The 22101-nt window shown below is 45.1% G+C and overlaps 1 protein-coding gene across 1 annotated transcript in view; it reads left to right on the forward strand.

The window, feature by feature from the left end:
- Nucleotides 1–22101, forward strand: part of LOC147737409 (uncharacterized) — a 93617-nt gene that overhangs the window by 32054 nt on the left and 39462 nt on the right. The window contains exons 2-3 of the mRNA XM_086923945.1: nt 1422–1740; nt 2228–2591. Of these exons, the coding sequence (XP_086780071.1) occupies nt 1422–1740; nt 2228–2591 (683 nt within the window). The remainder of the gene's footprint in view (nt 1–1421; nt 1741–2227; nt 2592–22101) is intronic.

Here is a 22101-nt window from a genome sequence, read left to right on the forward strand (position 1 = left end):
AATTTATTGAAAAATATAGGGCCTGGTAAGAATCCAGCGACGAAGTGAGAGGTTCAGATCTAAAAGTGAAGGAATCCCTGAGCAAAATCCCTAGGCCACCGCCCGACGCCCCTCCCTGTCCAGTCTAAAAAGTCAGAAGCCAGCTGGAATAGCCTCTTCAAGCTCTGGACCAGAAAACTGATTTGCCCAGGTTTCAGTTAAAAATACCCAGTCAGGGGAATGTTGGAGCATAAAGTCTTCAAACGCTTGTTACTTTTAATAGGGATTTCACTAGTTGCTCTACCCAAGTGACTACTCACTTGTCCTCCTAAGCAGCAAATGCTGCACTCTGTACAGGCAGAGGGCCCCTTTCTGTGCAGCCTTTTGATGTTAAACATACTATCACAGCACGGTGGGTTCCTCCTCCACAGTTCCAAAAGCGCCTCCCTCGAATACCATAGCCTGGGGCAGTCAACTGATGGCAGAGAGGCAGCATCCCTGGCCCCTGGCCCGGTCTTGGTGCCGACGGGGGCAGACGGGCCTGCCTTTGGCATGCCCGCTGCGCGTGTCCGCTGCACGGAGGACAGGGCATACTTATTATGTAGGGATACTAGTTTAGCGCATTAGAGCTCCAACCGCCATGTCTCCGCCCCTTCTCCAGCCAGCCGTAGAAGAAATGAAGCCACTTTCACCCTCCACACAAACGGTATAGACCGCGGTGGAACGGGGTGCGCGGCAGGCGGGAGGCAGCAACAATCAGGAAAACAAAGTGCAGAAAACAAACTGTGCACCATAATAATGTAAAATAAAACAGTAGTATTTTTTAAAAAGATAACAGCATCCCCGTAGGATTCAGAACGCAGGATCAGTATACCTGCAGTGCATGATGTCCCCACACATATATGTGTTGAAATCCCCTGTAAAAAAATTTAGTGATAACTCTGACCTTTCAAGATGCTATCCTGAAGTACAGACCCCAGCAGAGTTATATTGCCCTCATCCCGGTGTGTAACTCCAGCGTTGCAAAAGTTTACCAGAAGTAGCTTGCTCTTTCCACTGGACAACAAACATCACATGTGAATTGAAAGAGACATACTGTGAGGTATTGTAAGAAACTGGCTCTGTATACTGCACCAAAGTGAGGTACAGTGTGTATAGAGTCCAAGGGCCTCCAGAGGTAGGCAGAGGTTAAATTTTGATAGAACCTTACTCGCTAAAGTGGTAGCTTGGTCGAGCAGTGAGGTAGTATCAGAGGACAAGGGATGTAGGTAAAAAGGTCCAGTCTTCCTTCTCAGACAGCAAGGCAGTCCTTCTAGCAACAGGGCAGTCTTAAGGCAGCAGGGCAGCCCTTCTTCTGTAACTTCCACAGCTCCAGGTGTGCTCTCATGACATCATCCCCTATCAGTGCTGGGGATAAACCTTACCAGTGCTCTGAATGCCAGAAATTTTCAGTCAACAATCCAGTCTCACTCAGCATAGAAGAGCCCACACTGGGGATAAACCTTTTCAGTGCTCTGAATGCCAGAAATGTTTCAGTTGCAAAGGCAGACTCACTGAACATATAAGAATCCACACTGGGGAAAACCCTTATCAGTGCTCTGAATGCCAGAAATGTTTCAGAGACAAACACAGTCTTTCTCGACATGCAATAACCCACACTGGGGAAAAACCTTATCAGTGCTCTGAATGCCAGAAATGTTTCAGATACAAACAAAGTCTTTCTCAACATGCAATAACCCACACTGGGGAAAAACCTTATCAGTGCACTGAATGCCACAAATGCTTCAGTGATAAAATCTCTCTCACTCTGCATACAAGAACCCACACTGGGGAAACTTATCAGTGCTCTGAATGCCAGGAAAGGTTTAGTAACAAACAAAGTCTTTCTCGATATGCAATAACCCATTCTGTGGAACAAACTTATCAGTGCTCTGAATGCCAGAAATGTTTCAGTGAAGAACGCAGTCTCACTAAGCATATAAAAACCCACACTGGGGAAAAACCTTATCAGTGTTCTGAATACCAGAGATGTTTCATTATCTAAAGGAGACTCACTATACATACAAGGACCCACACTTGGTTTACACTTTATCAGTGCACTGAATGCGACAAATGTTTCAATGAAAAAAGATTTCTCACTCTTTATCCTTCACTGGTTCCTTTTTTAGCGCTTGGACGCCTCAGGGCAGCAATCGCGCTGTTTATAAATTCACTTTCATTCATTCATTCATTCATTCATTCATATAAGAACCCACACCGGGGAAAAACCTTATCAGTGCTCTGAATGCCACAAATGTTTCAGTCAAAAAAGCAATCACACTCAGCATATAAGAGCCCACACTGGGGATAAACCTTATCAGTGCTCTGAATGCCACAAATGTTTCATTCAAAAAAGGAGTCCCACTCAGCATATAAGAACCCACACTGGGGAAAAACCTTATCAGTGCTCTGAATGCCAGAAATCTTTCAGTTTCCAACACAGTCTCACTCATCATATAAGAACCCACACTGGGGAAAAACCTTATCTGTGCTCCGAATGCCAAAAATGTTTCACCATGAAATCTCATCTCACTCAACATGTGAGAATCCACACTGGAGAAAAAAAATTATCAGTGCTCTAAATGTCAGATAAGATTCAGAGGTAGAGATGGTTGTAAGCACCACACACCACACCATCAAAATAATTCAGTTCTCCCAATGCCAGAAAAGCATAAATTTTAAACTCAATCTCACACTACATGAGCAGACGCACACAGGGAAAAAAATTACCAATGCTGTGAATGCCAGAAATTCCTATTTGATAAGCACAGCCTCACTAACCATAAGCGGCTCCATACTGATGAAAAACCTTATGAGTGCTCTGAACGCCAGAAAAGCTGCAGAGAAAAACTCTATCTCACCATGAGAAACTCCACACTGGAGAAAATCCTTATGCCATAAAAGCTTGAATCTGAAAGTCAGTGTTATGCTTCATGAGAGATCCCACTCTGGGGAAAAACCTTATGAATGCTCGAAATGCAAGCAAAGTTTTGGTTACAAATTACTTTTCACTTGACATGAGCGAACTCACATGGGAGAAAAAAGCCTCATGTGTGTTCTGAATGTCAGATAAGGTTTAGTCTTGAATACAATGTCACTTCACGTGAGAGAATTCACACTGGACTAAAGCCTTATACTGGAGGGGAAAGCCAGAAACGTTATACTCAGAAAGGAGATCTCACTAAAAATGAGAAATGCGTCCACACCAGGTGAAAAGTAAGGCGTATCTTGAGTTGCAAAAAAGCTTCTAACAACCTGATTTTACATGAGAGAGCACATATTGTAGTTGCAATAGGATTCATCAAGAAACTCTTGCTGGATAACGTAGGCTGCCCACATGCAACCTCCAAAGAAATTTCAGGCCTGGAAATATTTTTAATTGCAACAGAATCTGCAATTTGAGTATCTGAAAGTTACAAAACTCTCAAGGTCTTTACTTTACACAGAGAAGTGTTAGTGCTTGCAAAAATCAACTAAATGCCCAAAAAATCACAATAATAATGTCTTCAATTTTACTCCACCCAAAAGGTTTTTACTCACCCTTGTTTCTTAACATACGACTAATATCTATATTTTTCTGTAGTAGAAATACATTTTTACCTCTTCATTGTACGATCAAGCACAGACCATTGCATGAAATGTTGTGATCTATGTAGGGAAAATACTCTGTGCACTGAGAAAATGTGTTAAAATAACAGAAAGTTGATAATTGCATTTAATACCCTCTCAAACCTGGTTTATCTAGAAGAGAAGTCTGTAATTCTAGCAGATTTTTTATACCACAAGGTATAAGAAACTAGGGGATCTTTAACTGATATCTTTATCAGTAAATTATCTGAAATTATTGAACATAAACTTTTGCAATTATTATTTCTAAAGATAAAGGAAGTTCTATATTTATCTTTTCTAAACTACCCCCAGTGCGTATGACTACAACAGCCACCTCTCTCAAATCAATATTCTGCTTGGTTTAGTGAGAAAGCTAAATGATCTAGGAGACACCAGGAACTGCGCGTTAGTATTTTTCCTAGGAAGCTTCAAGTTAGAGAGTGAAAACACTTTTTAGAATGCCCCAAAAATTGTGATACAGATATTTCAATATGTTTGACAAAAAGAATAGGTACATTTCATGACAATACTGAAATGGGAAATAACAGGAACAAATATTTACACCACATGACAAAAATATTACCGACTAAATTTTAGCAATATAGAAAATACTGAGGTTCATGTACTAATTAATAATCCATTTGGTAAACAGTGGTTGCTTGTAGAGTCAGCACACTACTGTGTCTGTGATTGCTTTTAAATAAAGGCATTGTTTGTTTTTTTTTTTTTGTTTTTTTTGTCCTCATATCCACCATGGTTTAAGAAAGCCATTTAGAATATGCTCTAGTACAGTTGACACAGTGATTTTAACTGGGAGGGATCATTTCATTTCGAGTGGGAAGGCCATTAATCCCGCAACTGTCACAGCTTGATATTCCTTTAGGCTACCAGTGGGGAGGCCAACTGCTGGGCCTGGGCCGGACTGGGACCAGACAACATTAGTATTTGGCACCATAGTAGTATAATCATTGGACCCGGGGAAAAAAAAAAACCCGGATCTTTATTGTGCCCATACAAACAAATGCCAAAAGGTCCTTTTATTTTAGTTTCCTGATCTGGCTAAATCCATACGTGCTGTCTGTAAAGTTGATATCAACCAATCCGCATGGGAAGGGGGCGTAGGATCCTTCCACCTCCTGCAGATCTCTCTCCTTGCCAAGAGGACCGTATAGAAGACCAGGCTTTTAACTGTAATTTGAGTTGTTTTCAGGGGACCAAAAATCACTAATGGTAAATCTATAGTAATTGGGATACCTAACGATGCCGTAAGAGTCTTACCTATGGCCTCCCAATATGGTGCAATTCGAGGACACTCAAAGAACATATGAATATCTGAAACTGCAATCAGCCCGCACCTCGCACATGCCACTGAGTTTCCTGCGACGAATTTGGATAGTCTTTGGGGAGAGTAATACGCCCTATGAAGGGTAAAAAGATGGTTCCTACGTAGCCATGATGGTTTCACCAAACTTTTTAAAAGCTCGAATGAGGAGGACCAAAGTTCTTGTAAATCTTGAGTCGATATTACGTCCCCCCAAAGTTGAGCTGGTAGCTTAAATTCCCCATCAGATTCATCTAAAAGAAGTTTATACCATAGTGAAATCTCACGTTTGGTTGAAGGGGTGCCAACCAAGTTAGTTATTTAAACTCCAAAGTACTTTATTCGGCGACTTTGTCACCATAAAAGTAAACATATACAATACAATACAATTCCATCAGATAAAAATATTTAAGATACAATTAAAAAAAAACGATTTGCAACTCCAACACCGATTTGATACTCATAGATCCCCATCAGTATATTAACCTCACGGCTGCAGTTTCAATAGGCGGGATCGTGTCATCCATACACTTCCTAAAAACTTTGCTACCCCGCAAATCATAAAGGAAGATGAGGAGTCAGTAGAGAGGACCCGAAGGGCTGATCTGTGGCACCTCAAACCCAATTCCCTGCACACAGGTTTCAGCCAAAATTTGCGCGCCCCTTTATAAGCAGGGCAGGCGAAAAATACGTGGGCCACTGACTCAGTTGGTGCCGCACATCCAGGGCATGAACGCAGGAGGGTATCAGAATTAGACCATCTTGACGTGAAGTCATGCACCGAAAGTGTCCCATAACGCAGTTTTATATATAGAGCACGGTCAAGGGGTTTGGTTATCAAGTCCAAGAAAGGCTCTAATTTCCTCGTGCATTTAAATGACAAAAATAGGTCCGTAAGAGTGCCTCCTCCTAGGTCCCTCCACATGTTACTCTGGACCCAGTCCCAGTATAGCTTTTTAATGACCTCCTTTGATGGCGGCGATTGTGTCTCCCAAGCATCTCTTAGGCCTAACTTGAGCACTAAGTCCTTCAATTTGTGCAACCATCCAATTTTTTTCCCGGTATCCAATAGGAGGAGATCATCCAGCCCCTCAGCATATTTAGCAAGTTCTTCCGTCCTTCGTAGGCGGGTCCAATAAAGCAACGGGCGTAGTCTTACCAGGTCATTTAATGCTCTCTTGCCCAGATCTAGTCTTAGGGGAACTAAAGGGGTGGAGGCAGGGAGAGCCACCAACTTTCTTAAAAATTTGTTTTCCGCAGTTGTTAGATCGGATACATTTTCGAACCCCCATAATTCAGCGCCGTATAATGCAGCTGGGAGGATCTGGCCCTCATAAATGGCCATCGCCGGGGATATAGGTTTACTGCTGGATTCACGGAATTCCCTCAGGACCATCCCCGATACCCTTTGATGGTTGAGTAACATTTTGGCCAAATGATCCTTCCATGTCATACGGCTATTTATCCTAACTCCAAGGTAGTCAAAGGACTCGACCAACTCCAAGGGGACATCGTTCAACAAGAAGTTATTTGTAAATCTCTTAGAGGGGGAGAATGCCATCAGTTTAGTTTTTGAGGTGTTGATGGTTAAGCCTCTAGCTGTACAAAAGGAGCTAAACCGATTCAGGAGTTTTAGTAAGCCCACAGGGGATTTGGAGATTAGTATGGTGTCGTCGGCGAAGAGGAGAGTGGGGATTCTTTCCCCCGCCAGGGATGGAGCATCCGACTCCTCCCCCTTCAGATGGTCCACCACTCCATTCACAAATAGGGAGAAAAGAGTCGGAGCCATAACACAGCCCTGGCGTACTCCTCTTTGCACAGGGATTTTCTCGGTCAAATTCCCCTGGGATCCCCATCTAACCCTTGCATAGTTCCCCTCGTGGAGCCTTATGACAAGGGACAGGAGACCACATGGGAATCCCATTTCACCTAAAATCTCCCATAATTTTGCACGTGGGACCAGGTCAAATGCAGTTTTGAGATCTATAAAGGCCATATATAGACTGCCTTTCTTGATGGTGACTTCCTTCCAATAGATAACAAAAAAGCGAAAGACCTGATCCATCGTGCCTACCTTCCTTCTAAAACCCGCCTGCAGGTGCGAGAGAATACTGTCCCCCTCTATCCAATCTCCTACTCTTGAAATGATGACCCTGCCGACTACTTTCTGAATTATATCAATCAGACTTATGGGCCTGTAATTCGCAGGGTCCTCTCTAGCCCCCTTCTTGTACACAGTGACGACCTCCGCCCCCTTCCAAGATTCAGGAACCTGGTGACCCCAAGTTAGTTATTAATTGACTATGCCCTCCGAGAGGAAACTTGCTACGTTTTGTTAGTGGATCGTTATATGCCACTGTCCAGCTTCTGATTTGAATGTATTTGAACCTTGAAAGGGTTGGCCCTATTTTATTCTGTCGATATTCCCATGAAAGCAGGTCCCCCTCATAGAAAAGATCCCCCCATTCTTTAAGTCCTGCTTCTCTCAAAGGAGTCGCTAGGGAATCTTCCAACCAGGCTGGACTATCAGGTAACCCCAAAGCGGCGTTTTATCGCAATAATACCCCTGTTTAATAGATTTTGTTACCTCAGTCCATGTTTTCGCCAAGCCATGCAGGACCTTCAATTTGATTTTTTTGAAGAATTTTGGATTGCCAAATTTAAATAGGAATCCCGACAACATTAAAGGCATTGTTTAATGCACCCCATTTTACTTTCAAATTCACAGATGTCCCCTTGGGTTACTACCTCCTGTTACTGTTTTTCAGCCCACATATGGTTTCAAAGCTTAATACATACCTTAAGGATGTATTAAATATTCATAAGGGAAACTGTTAACATGCCCCTTCCAAATTCTGAATTATTAAATGGGCTTAGTACATTTCAAAAAGGGGTTTAGCATTTGCAAAGTCTGTGAATTACCGAACCAGTGGATTTTTTAAACAATAAAACCCTTGGTATATGAGGCCATTTTTCTCAATTCCCTCCAAATTAAGTTTACTAATAATGTTAGTTGAACGATAACCGGTGCACGTACCTATTTAGTGTTAGTGTTGCTTCAGATCAAATAAAAATCATCACACATAACTTAAAGACAGAATTTCTGACATCCAGCTTTAATATTATGTGAAATATATTTGCAATTGTTGTCACTTAAACAGGAACACAGCCAAAGCAGTCTCTCGACATAAAATAGGATGTAATCATAATCTTTAGATACATTTTCTGATTTTCAGGAACAATGTGTGTCTTCTTGGTTTACTCTAAACCACTATAATAAACATATTCAATCTTTTTAGATTTGATCTGTTTGTACTTGTTTCTATTGCAGACAATGATCTAGATTCAGAGCAAGGATCAATTCCACCCATAGCTTTTAAAATCTATTTATCATTGATCTCTTTTAGTGTTATCGCAACTAAAACTGTAATAGAACTGATCTGAGAGATGGACCTTCAAGTATTATGCTCAGTCAATTTATTATACAAACTATGGAGTTAAAATCTGAATAGATTAGATCTACAAGCATTGCCTGCCCACTGTATTTTACATCAATAGATTACTTATCACGACATTTTCTCTAAGTGCAATTCAGTCAATTTCTATTTTTCGCGGAGCTCATGCTGGGTCTGTTTGAACTCTTTTAAAGAGGTTAAAATATTCAAATTGAATTCTAATTACCAATGAAATGTTCATTGTTCAATATATTTCTTATTATTTAATGTGCGGACTTTATTGCATGAGGAAATTAATTAGTATTTGGTTTTCTATATGTAGGAAGCATTACATTAATGAAATCACTGTTACCACCTTCTTTCCTTTTCTGTTCTTTATGAACGTTTCTGTTGTTGAACTGTAAAGATTGCCCGAAATTAAGAATTGTGCTCTACATAACTTTGCTGTGTTACACTATGTTGATTTTTATGTACTACTTTTGTCTCTTATGTGTATAGCAATTGATGTTTTGTTTTGCTTTAATAATCAGCTTATGTTTATTTGGTCTTATTATTCAATAACATGTTTCAAACAAAACAAATGGTAGTTGATATGTATTTCATCATCATCATAGATAACTTTATTTCAGTCAGAGGACCATAAAAGTGCAAGTAAAATACATACAGAAAAGCACGAATAATTAAAACAATAAATAGAGAACAAGTCAATATTAGACATAAAAATTGATTAAACTAGGTAGTTATCAAGGACTTGAAGATATAAAATTCATGATTAAACACAGATATTTATCCAAAACGATTCCTTCTACGCCACATGCCAAATAAAAAATGAGACAAGGCAAAGACGATGGTGGGGGAGGGTGGGGGGGGGTGAGTATCATACGTTAAAACCCTACAGGCCTGAGTGCATTATCTGAACCCTAGATTCAGATTCTCATCTTCTCTGTTTTTGTGGATAGTCTCTCGAGGAAGCTGCTCATTTGCCCACGGAGGGTCCTACAGTCGAAAGGGGCTCTATTTCCAGGTCGCGCTGCTGGTGGGAGCAGTTCCGCACTCGGCGGTAACACAGCACGCTCCCAGCGTGCGCTGGACCTAGGCTGACAAACAAACTACTGCGGACCACACCGGGGGACTGCGAGGACCAGCAGCCTCTGGCTTCCACAGCTGGTGCCTCTTCCCCCGGCGGCCACGCCCCCTCACCACCGACTACATACCTTTCGCGACACCCGCTCCGCGGGTGCCGCTCATCTTCTCTGTTTTTGTGGATAGTCTCTCGAGGAAGCTGCTCATTTGCCCACGGAGGGTCCTACAGTCGAAAGGGGCTCTATTTCCAGGTCGCGCTGCTGGTGGGAGCAGTTCCGCACTCGGCGGTAACACAGCACGCTCCCAGCGTGCGCTGGACCTAGGCTGACAAACAAACTACTGCGGACCACACCGGGGGACTGCGAGGACCAGCAGCCTCTGGCTTCCACAGCTGGTGCCTCTTCCCCCGGCGGCCACGCCCCCTCACCACCGACTACATACCTTTCGCGACACCCGCTCCGCGGGTGCCGCTCATCTTCTCTGTTTTTGTGGATAGTCTCTCGAGGAAGCTGCTCATTTGCCCACGGAGGGTCCTACAGTCGAAAGGGGCTCTATTTACAGGTCGCGCTGCTGGTGGGAGCAGTTCCGCACTCGGCGGTAACACAGCACGCTCCCAGCGTGCGCTGGACCTAGGCTGACAAACAAACTACTGCGGACCACACCGGGGGACTGCGAGGACCAGCAGCCTCTGGCTTCCACAGCTGGTGCCTCTTCCCCCGGCGGCCACGCCCCCTCACCACCGACTACATACCTTTCGCGACACCCGCCGCTCATCTTCTCTGTTTTTGTGGATAGTCTCTCGAGGAAGCTGCTCATTTGCCCACGGAGGGTCCTACAGTCGAAAGGGGCTCTATTTCCAGGTCGCGCTGCTGGTGGGAGCAGTTCCGCACTCGGCGGTAACACAGCACGCTCCCAGCGTGCGCTGGACCTAGGCTGACAAACAAACTACTGCGGACCACACCGGGGGACTGCGAGGACCAGCAGCCTCTGGCTTCCACAGCTGGTGCCTCTTCCCCCGGCGGCCACGCCCCCTCATCACAGCACAACATAAAAACTAGCTCAGTCCCTCCCGCAGCGCGGGACGCAGCGCGGGGCGAAGCCCGGGCCAAGGGTGGGCCCGTTTCAGCCCGTTCCAGACTGTACAGGACTGGACTGGGCCACGGTATTGATATTTTCATTCCCATACCGCTACTTTTAATTGTGACCCTTGCTGATTTTCTACCAAGTATCTGTCCTGTTCTTATTAATAACTCTGATATACTTGGTGAAAAAATGAATAAGCGTACGAGAAGTAAAAAGACCTCTAGCTTAACTGACATTACTGGTCCCCTAGACTTATTCATTACCAAGACCCATGAGGTAATAGACAAAAGCATACACATTTTAGAACGGAGGGTATCCCATGAACTGGAGGTTGCAAGAAGATCTTCTATGGGGCTCCTGGCTTCTGCACAAACCCCTACACAACAGGGCCCTATTATTCCACTGCTTAAGGAACCGGTTACTACAAATGTATTAATACATACGGTTTCAAACACTGTAGATCTATCCGCCACCCAACTCTCACTGGGGTCCAACTCCAGTGAGGACCTGGAAAAAACACCAGATCTACTTTTCCCCTATGATCTTGTGGATAATGTAGACCCCAACCCCATGGGCGAGCGGGAGGGTGCTATAGCAAAGAGGCAAAACACTGACCTGACCCCACATGAGACAACACCAGCTTCGCATAACACAATGACCTCACTCAAACCAACTACTGACATAGTCCAGGCAGATCAATCGAACTTTACTAATAGTAACACTGATTGTATAGCAATCTCGCAGGACGCTGTTCACTGAGAGCTGATAGAGAATCAAGCCCTCGGGGGTGGCATACAGAAACCATGTACTGCATGTGTAACACTACATGATTTCATTACAAAAAGTATGGGTATGTTGCTAAAACGCCATCTGCAACCTTTGGAAAAAAGCATCATGACCATTGAGAAGCAACTAGCTAAATTAAATACCCCAGCTTTCAAGCAAAAATCATTAGGAACACCAGCCAAGGCTTTGGGGAATGGGAAAGACACAAACAACCTGGCTCAACCCCCGCCCTTACCAGCCACCCGACCCAAGCCCTCGCCGATCGAAAGAGTTGTAAACACCGAAGCCCCAAAAAACAAACAAATTACTCCAAAACCTGCCCCAACAGAAGGGAGTGGAAAACAAAAAGGCCCCACTGAAAACCCCCAAAAAACCCCGGCTCCCGTCGAGTCAATTAGTCAAGTAGTGAAGCAGAAGGATACCCCACAGACCTCACAAAAAGCCCAACCACCCCAGCCACAGGCCAATGGGAGGAAAGGCCATAGGTATAGGCGTCCGATACATCTCCCACCTGAGGCGACCCCATACACTGTCATACTTACCGGGGTCACCGAGCTGGCAGATGGTACAGACGAACCCCCCTGGTCCTTGCGCAACAAGGTATTGCAGTGGTTGAGCCAAAACAGACCTCTTCATCCATCTAATCATAGCAGAATCATCTCAATGAGAAGAGTGTTCTGGATTGGCGATACCAAAAAAAGCCTGCAGGGCGATTGTATTGTACTTAACTGCGAGGACCCTGCCACAGCTGATTACATATCCTCATGGCCAGCCCTGGAGAAAAGGGGGGGGGGTTGACGTTCAGCGCCTCTCCTTTTTTTACCCACCTCTAAATACTTTTAATTATGGTGACCCGAACAGTTGGGAAGAAGCTCAGGATTGGCCCTGGACACAGGTGGGGCACTACAATAGAAACAGAAATGGGAATACTAGCAATCACTGGAACAGAGGGTGGGATAATCGTCCCTGGCCACCAAGAAGAGAAAACATAAATCCTGATTACTGGAGAGGGGCTCCCACAAGGAACAGGTTCGACTGCCTAGACATGGTCGATTGACCAATAGGGGCAATAAATCAGATAGGAAATAATGTAGGCATCTCAGACGAGTCCAGTATAAAGGACCACCAGATTCTCAACACTAGTACAGGGCCATCAAGGAACATATCTAATCCCCCAATAGGGGAAATACCGCTAACACCTCAGCATCCACCACACCAACTAAATGAGACCCCAAAAAGGGAAGGCCCCGCAGCCCAACTGAAACCCAATGGTGGGGTCACACCCACAAGCCCGCGGGATACCACACAAAACATAAGGGAGGTAGAACATAGTGCAGAGGGTACGGAGAGGCCAACTAAACAGTCACGGGCATTAGAAGCCAATCAACAGAAACTTAGCCTAAAAATAACTTCCTGGAACATCGCAGGGCTAAACAATAAATCAAGGGCCCAATCATTTCTATCCTTTATGGGTAAGCAAGATATAATATGCCTACAAGAATGCTGGGACCAGGAGGAGACCCACATTGAGGGCTTTAGCACCTTCTACGTCCCGTCAATACAGGGTAATCGAGGTAGAGGGTCGGGGGGTTTGTGTATCTTTGCCTCTAATCTGTGTAACACAAAACTGACTCCATACATGGCAGGTGGATCTACAGTAGGGGTGGCTAGATCAATGCAAGGACTTATGGTCAAAGCAAAGGGGTGGTCCATTTTTGTGATTAATTTGTATATCAATGTGCCAAAAGTAGAGCCTAAAGCTTTAATAGCTGAGCTTGTTACAATGCTCACAAGAGGTGGGCAAGATGCAGATTGTACTCTAATAGTAGGTGATTATAATTGTCATCTGTGTCCCTACAGTGCCACAAAAAACTGTGGCATTTACAACTTAAGAGGGGACCCTACCACACACTTTGAACACTCGATTATGGGTAACATGTTAAACCAACTAATGCATGATTGGGACTTGGGGTTTGCCAATGAATTATGTGAGCCTTTTGTAGCTTTCCAGACAACCTTTTTTGGTCGAGGGTTGGGCACTGTAATTGACTATATTCTAGTGTCCAATAGGAACCAGGGCTGTCTGGAGGAGTTTAATACGGAAGACCTGGCAATAAGTGATCATTTCCCGATTAGCACCACTATTGCCGTTAAGAAGCCCGAGAGTCCTGTAACAAGCATACCTAGTATTCTACATGGTCATTCAGTATCACTGGCAAGAAAGAATGGATATGCCATAAAATGGGCAAAAATCGATTCCAAAAAATTTGTGAAGGAGTTAGTCCAGAAAGAACTAGAACAATTCTCAACCTGTCTAGAATTTAACTCTAACCCCCAGCTAATTGTAGAGGCTTATGGAAGAATAACAGCCACAATAAATGATAAGCTAACCAAAAAACTAAAAATAGGGGCAGCAAAGAGACTATACGGCTGGTTTAATTCTGCCTGTTCTAAAGCCCATAAAGACCTATTACAGGCATTAAAGTCAGTCCCTAAAGATACCAGTTTGATTAAAGATGCCAGGCGAGCCTACAAACAGACCTTACGCGAGAGACAGGATGAATTGAAAAATCAGGCCTGGGAAGCCCTACTAAAGGCAAGTGCCCTGAGGGATAATATTTCTTTTTGGAAAGAAATCAATGCCCCCTTTTTTTCCACGAACAGCAAGGCGGATTCGATGGAGATAGCCATAACGGAAGATGTCTGGGTTGACTATTTTACCTCCCTATACAAAAAAGATCAAACAATTATGTCTTCACAATATGATTTTACTAATAGCCAAGTGGAACAGGCAGAAATGCAAGAGACCTTCCCTTTAAATATAGCTTTTACCCCCTTAAAGCTCGAGCTAGCAATCTCACAGAGTGCTAATTTAAAGGCCCCTGGCCCAGATGGAGTTCCCATCGACATATTTAAAGAAAATGTAGATCTCTGGGCTCCTCTATTAGCTAATGTTTTAAATGCGTATAACAAGAGGGGTTTTCCTGATACATGGCACGAAGCCATAGTAATTCCAATATTTAAAAAAGGGGATAGACAGGACCCAAAATGCTACCACCCTATTTCCTTGCTAGACACCCTGATGAAAGTTGCAGGCAGAGTATTGTTAACCAAACTGCAAACTTGGTCTAAGAGCAAAGGGATATTATCAAAATTTCAGTATGGTTTTAAAACTGGTCTAGGTACCATAGAGCAGGGTTTAAACCTGGCCTTAATAACTAGTAAATATATTGGAAGGGAAAAAGGGAACTTGTTTTTAACATTCGTCGACCTAACCTCGGCTTTTGATTGTCTGGACCATAGCATGTTATGGAAAACCCTGGTGAAACTGGGGATAGATAAAAATATCCTACTCTTTATTCAGGAACTCTATAGAGATGCTGGCGCCACAGTCAGATATGGAAAAAATGGTGAGCGAACCAGGAAATTCCCCATAGCAAAGGGGGTCCGACAGGGTTGCATTCTTGCACCATTCCTTTTTAATTTATATATCAATGAGATAGCAGACTTTTTAAAAGACTTTGAAGCGGACTACCCAAAAATAAACGGCATCTCAGTACCGCTATTACTATATGCTGATGATGCCGTGATCATGGCTCGTACTCAGTTGGGCCTTCAGAAAGCGCTAACAGGATTCTCAACCTTCATGACCATGAGAGGATTAAAAATAAACGAGGGAAAAACATTCACAATGTCATGTACAACTAGGAAAATTATACCAGAGTGTAAAACCTTAAGATTGCTATGACCAAAACCTTTTCCTATCTAGGTATCATATTTATCAATAGGGGCACATGGTCAACAGCAATAACCTCTCGGAATCTGGCCTTCGCTCGCATGATAGGTGCCCTCAAACAATTTGCGAAAAGACTGGGTAGGAAACCTGTAGACATACTACTCAAGATTTATGCTGCGAAATGTGTCTCCACGGCTGTTTACGGGGCAGGTATCTGGGGTCTGGCAGATTGTGCACAAATCCAAACAGTGGAAAATGCTTTCCTGAGATATCTATTATCAGTCCCCCGTTCCACGTCTACCACAATCTGCCACAACGAACTGAATAGAGTCCATATCACCGACCTGATAAAAATAGCTCCAGTGATGTTGTGGTTCAAGATCTGGACATGTGATGATACAAGTTTTAACAGGGAAGTAATCCAAGACTGTTTGAATCATCTCGCTTCCAGTAAGCAGCCATGGTTGGCCTATGTGAAAAAGTTTGTTTTCCATTGGCAAACCAGATCTCTATCTGAATCCCATATCATGCTCACAAATAGGAAAAAAAGCCCTAAAAGTGGCATGTCTTGATCTACTGGAGGAACGGAGATGGTACTTAGATGGGCATAAGTCTACAATAGTAGCCCATCGTAACATCTTAGATGGTACAGGCCTTCATGCTTACCTAGCCCCAATCTATTCTTGCTATCATAGAATGCTCTTGACCCGAATGAGGACGGAGACATGCTATAGGTTAATATAATTTCCTGCCCCGAACGATTGGTCCGCTAACTTGGCAGAATGTCCATGTGACGACCTGTCTAAGCAGTCAAACATACATTGCATTTTCTTCTGCAAATTTTACCAATGGGGGAGAAAAAGATACCTGCTACCACTGTTAAAAACATGGGGATTGAGAACCTGTAAAACTGCACTGGTCAGATTGTACATGATGCAAGATGAAATCACCATAGTGACAGCAATAACATTTTTGACCTTCATTGTAAAGTCCAGAGGGACCATGGGTAATGATTAGGACTGTATGGATAAAGCAAAAATATTGTATTACTTTGTTCCTTATCACATCAAATAATACGCAACACAGGACACTGTATGAACTCCATGAGTCCTTAATGAATTTTAGAATTTTGTACGCTTTTTAATGATTCTCACTTGTTTTGTAGTTATGACATGTATCTTGTAAGAAGTTTTTTAACGAGGAAGTTACTTAGTCTGCTAATGTTTCTATTTTTGTATCCTGTATGCTTTTATGGTTTTTTGTCAAAACACCGAATAAAGCTAATTTTGAATTTGAATTTGAACTACAGGTAACAAAAGAAAGTCTCTGACAAAGCAGTAACCCCCTGACCTGTTTACGTTCTGTTCACTTCGGGATTTGCGCAATGCACGTTCTTTGCAGCAGGCATGTTGACCCTCTGCGCTAACTTATGATGAATCAAAACATCCCCAGTCAAAACTCCAACTAGACAAAACTTCTTTCTCTTCAGGAAGAACATCACATCGATCCCCGGAGCAGGCTTGACATTTTTATTGTTGACTGGAAATTGCTGGAGGACAGGAATACTGCTACCTGTGCTCTTAAAAACAATATAGGATAGCAAACAGGCGCCCTCATGCAAAGTCAGCACCCGGTGCGGTGGCACCGGGGGCACCGCCCTAGAGCCGGCCCTGATCATGGACGTCATTTAAGGGTCGAAGCTGCGACCCCTGGCTCGCCCTCTGCTACCCCTGGCACTGCCTTGGCGACCCCTGGCCGCAGAGGTGACAAATTCAGGGTCAGCTTGGGCTCCACTCTTTATTGTCTGTGAATTCTTTATCACACTAATGTGTAAGTATGAGTGTGTGAGTGAAAGTGGGTATCAAAGGGCGTGTAATGTCACTTCCGCTACCCCTGGTATTATGGTGAATTGAGGTCCATGTATATCTGTTGTTGCTTGGCAGCAGTTTGTGTTTCGCCAGTAAGGTATTTTATGTGTCTAGCTTAAGGTGTGCTTCTGTGGTGAATGACTTGTAGAGTGAAACCCCTCCAGTTGTAGAAAAATACAAAAAAAAGTCAGAGCAGCAAAGTTTTAGGAAACACCAATGAAATATTTTAAGCATTACCCTATAGATCTGCTTGTTTCCGGTACCAGCTAAATATACTGCCTCTAGCTTATGTTAAAGGCGCCTGCAACAGACTGTTTCTCACCAAACAGTCGCTCCCTCACCTACCGTTACATCAGCCCTCCATCTTGATATCAATTTATTGCCTATTTTTGTTGAATGTTTTTACCACTTGGAAGTCTTTAGAAATAAGTTGTAATTCTTATTGTGGACAGGTATTGTGTGCTACCACTCCCTCATGCAACCACCATGAGTTCTGGATTTGTGGTAAGTCTGAGAGATGTTGGGTTGTCTGGAATGTGTTTTTTTTTTCAAATAAATGTTTATTTAGCACAACTATTGAACTGATGACACACACCGAAGGACTTTTAGGCACTCGAATATCGAAGTAGCGGCTCCCATTGCGAAGTGGTGGAGCGGGGGAGGGGGAAAACAAACCAAAAACATCACGGAAGACAGAACTAAAAATATATAAAATTGCACTTACCTGCTCCGACGGCTGCCCACGTGCTCCCGATCCTCATCTTTCTGACGTCAGACACTGCTGCCCACTGGGCAGGATCCCAGATGCCAATCCCAGGGCTTTTCTCATGCTGGGAATACTGTTTCCTGGTTCGGCCCCCAGACAGGAACTGGGAGCCTGTGTTGGTTCTCCACCCGGCTGTACAACACAGCTAAGGGTTGGGGAAAGGCTACCTGCGCATGACGGTCTGGCCCACCACTTCCCCCATCCTCCTGGGGCTGCAGCGTCACTATGGATGGCCCGATGCCCTATCATATCATCTGTGTGCCTTTTGTAAAAACTAAAATCAAGAACAAATAAAACAACTTGGGAATTGCACCAACAAACAAAATCAAGTAAGAAATAAAAGAATGGCAGAGTAAGATGAGAAACAAAACAGCAGCGAATAAAGTGAGGAAAAGAAAAGACATGAAAAATCGATGTCGGAAAGAAATGACATAAGGAGCAGGGAAAATAACATGATGAAAGTAAAAATGCAAGATAAAGAATTTAAAAAATGAAATAAAGACATTGTAAAGAATGGCGAAGAAACAAAAGAGAAAGATAAAGTATGGACGAAGGAATGAGAAAAGATATTCTGGACAAGAGAATGTCCGAGAATGAACTTTAGAAAGAAGAAAAGCAATGAGGAGCCTGGGAAGGCAATGAGATAAAAGAACAAAATTAAGACTAATAAAATAAGAAACGCAAAGCCCACAGAAGAATTAAACATGGAAGGAATGAAAGAAAGTGTAAGGAGAATTAAGTGAGATGTAGATTTTAAAACTGAGAAAAGAAAAAAGCAGGAAGAAAGCAGCTAGGAACAAGACAATGAACAGGATAAAGACAGTGCCAGCCCCTTTCATCCAAGGCAGGTCAAATTAGCACAAGTTCATGGGTAAACTTGTGAGCAGTAGCACCACGCCAAGGTTTTGACCTTTGCTACTGGGCATTCACACCTTCATTCATACTACCTTGCTTCCCATCAGACCCACAGACATTCCGCACCCAGCTCCAGATAGGGGCGGCGCCAGAGTTCCTGGAGCTCAAGGCAAAATTCAATTCGCCTGCTAAGAGGACCCCAGGAATTGCTATTAAAAGCTGTTTGGTACAATAACAAGGAACCTCATAAGGCCTTACCACACCTTATGGAAGTCTCCGCCCCCACCTCAAAGTGCATCTCACTGGCGGTCTGCGAGGTGCTGCCTGTTTTCTCCCACTGAACGACCAAACAACACATGGCAGAGGCCTCGAGAAGCAGAACTGCTGCGGCCATCCTGTGAGTCTGATGTTAGCTCGGTGGCCCCAGGTCCCTCACTCACACCATTCATAGCCCAGTCCACAGACTGCACTCCCACTGTAGGCATCCCCGACTACGCCTCTATACACAGCAGAGAGGTGAATGATGTCATAAAGCCCGCCAGGACCAAGGGTATGATGTAGTAGATAACATCACAAGGGATTGTTGGGAAATGCTGATAACACTCAAGGAAGCAGGTGAGAAAAGACAGGAAGAAAGCATCCAGGAACAAGGCACAGAACAGGAAGTAAACAGTGCACACCCCTTTCATCCAAAACAGGTCAAATTAGCACAAGTTCATGGGTAAACTTGTGAGCAGTAGCACCACGCCAAGGTTTTGACCTTTGCTACTGGGCATTCACACCATTCACACCTTCATTCATACTTCCTTGCTTCCCATCAGACCCACAGACATTCCGCACCCAGCTCCAGATAGGGGCGGTGCCAGAGTTTCTGGAGCTCAAGGCAAAATTCAACTCGCCTGCTAAGAGAACCCCAGGAATTGCTATTAAAAGCGGTTTACTGAAACGACAAGGAACCTCATAAGGCCTTACCACACCATATGTAAGGCTCCGCCCCCACCTCAAAATGCATCTTACTGGCGGTCTGCGAGGTGCTGCCTCTTTTCTCCCAGGAACCCCGCCTGCTACCGAGCCACCCGAAACGCACCCACGGACCCTTCACCTGCCAATCCTGCAAATTCACCTGCCTCCGAACCTGCACCACTCCCCGCCAAGCCAGACACCAGCAACAGTCACCTCAAGTGCATCCTGCTCAACACCCGCTCCGTCCACAGACACGCCGTCGAACTCTGGAACCTCCTCGACACAATATCACCAGACGTCGCCTTCCTCACAGAAACCTGGATGAACGCCTCCTCAGCCCCCGACATCGCCATAGCCATCCCGGAGGGCTACAAGATCACCCGGAAGGACCGTGTCAACCAAACCGGAGGAGGCATCGCCATCGTCCACAGAAACCCCATCCGCATAACGACCAACTCCGACGACACCATCACCGCCGCCGAGCACCTCCACTTTCAGATACACACCGACCCCAAGTCCACCCTCAGAGGCACTCTCATCTACAGACCCCCGGGACCAAGCACACAATTCAGCGAAACCATCACAGACTTCCTCAGCCAGCACGCCCTTACCTCCTCAGACTACATCCTCCTAGGGGACCTCAACTTCCACCTGGAGAACAACAATGACAACAACACCGCCGCCCTCCTGGACAACCTCGCCAACCTCGGACTCAAGCAACTGGTGAACACCCCCACCCACTACGCGGGTCACACGCTTGACCCCATCTTCTCCTCCAGCAAGCACATCTCCTTCAGCCACTCCACCGGACTACACTGGACAGATCACAGCTGCGTCCACTTCAACTTCAGGAGAACCACGACCCACCACCACCCGCAACAGGTTCCCCGCAGAATCTGGAGCAAGATCACCGCCGACCATCTCACCACCTCCCTCAGCCAAAACCCTCCCACCAACACGAGGGACCACAACGAAGCAGCCCGCAACCTCACACAGAGGCTCACCAACTCCGCCGATGACCTCGCGTCTCTAAAGAACCCTCCCAGCAGACCCGGCAGCAAGAAAACTTTGTGGATCACCAACGACCTCAAAAACTCCAAGAAAACCGGCCGCACCCTCGAGAAAGCCTGGCGCCACGACCAGACAACAGAGAACATGACAGCCCTCAAGAACGCCACCCGCAAACACCACCAGCTGATCCACACCACCAAAAGGACAACATTCATAGAACGTCTGGACAACAACACCCACAACAGCAAGGAACTCTTCAGCATCGTTAAAGAGCTCTCCAACCCCAGCGCCTGCAACAACGACATCACACCCTTGCAAGACCTCTGCGACTCACTCGCCTCGTTCTTTCACCGCAAGATCGCCGACATACACAACAGCTTCGGCGCACAGACCACGCACCCAACCACCGAACCAGCACCCCCCACCACCACCCTCTACAACTGGACCCCGGTCACCACCGAAGACACCACCTGCACGATGAACACCATCCACTCCAGCTCCCCAACTGACCCCTGTACTCACCACATCTTCAACAAAGCCGACTCCTATGCCGACGACACCCAGCTGATCCTCTCCCTCTCCAACGACCCCGCCACCGCCAGAGCCAGCCTCCTGGAAGGAATGAAAGACGTCGCGGAATGGATGAAGCTCCGCCGTCTGAAACTGAACTCCGACAGACGGAAGTCCTCATCCTGGGACCATCCCCCTCTGCCTGGGACGACTCCTAGTGGCCTCCTGCCCTGGGCACCGCCCCCAAGCCAACGAACCAGGCACGCAACCTGGGCTTCATCCTGGACTCCTCCCTCACGATGTCCATGCAAGTCAACGCTGTCTCGTCATCCGGCTTCAACACCCTGCGCATGCTCCGAAAGATCTTCCGGTGGATCCCCACCTGAAACCAGGAAGACAGTCACCCAGGCCCTCGTCACCAGCCGACTGGACTACGGGAAGACCCTCTACTCTGGAACCACAGCCAAACAACACATGGCAGAGGCCTCGAGAAGCAGAACTGCTGCGGCCATCCTGTGAGTCTGATGTTAGCTCGGTGCCCCCAAATCCCCCATTCACACCTCTTTCACACCATTCATAGCCCAGTCCACAGACTGCACTCACACTGCAGGCATCCCCGACTATGCCTCTATATATAGCAAAGAGGTGAATGATGTCATTAAGCCTGCAGGGCCAGGGTGTGATGTAGTACATGATGTCACAATCCGGCCAGGGTCAAGGGTGTGATATAGTTGATGACATCACAAGCGATTGATGGGAAATACTGATAGCACTTATGGCTGTCTGGGGGGGACCAGTGATACATTATGCTGGTAGGTGTGGGCCCATCTGCCCCATAACATCACAGAACCAGAAGATTGAGGGAAGGAAGTCAGTTTCCTGTGTTCTCTTTATTGCATACCGACTGCTATTTTTAAGCTGCCTAGAAAGACAGAATGGGTCAGAGGATTTGTTTCAGAATTTCTCACTCTCTTGATTGATTATCCTACAGATGTGGCCTCGATGGTCAATAATTAACAAGTCATCTCCTATCAATT

This window comes from Lissotriton vulgaris, chromosome 1_1, assembly GCF_964263255.1.
Source record: "Lissotriton vulgaris chromosome 1_1, aLisVul1.2, whole genome shotgun sequence".
NCBI lineage: Eukaryota > Metazoa > Chordata > Amphibia > Caudata > Salamandridae > Lissotriton > Lissotriton vulgaris.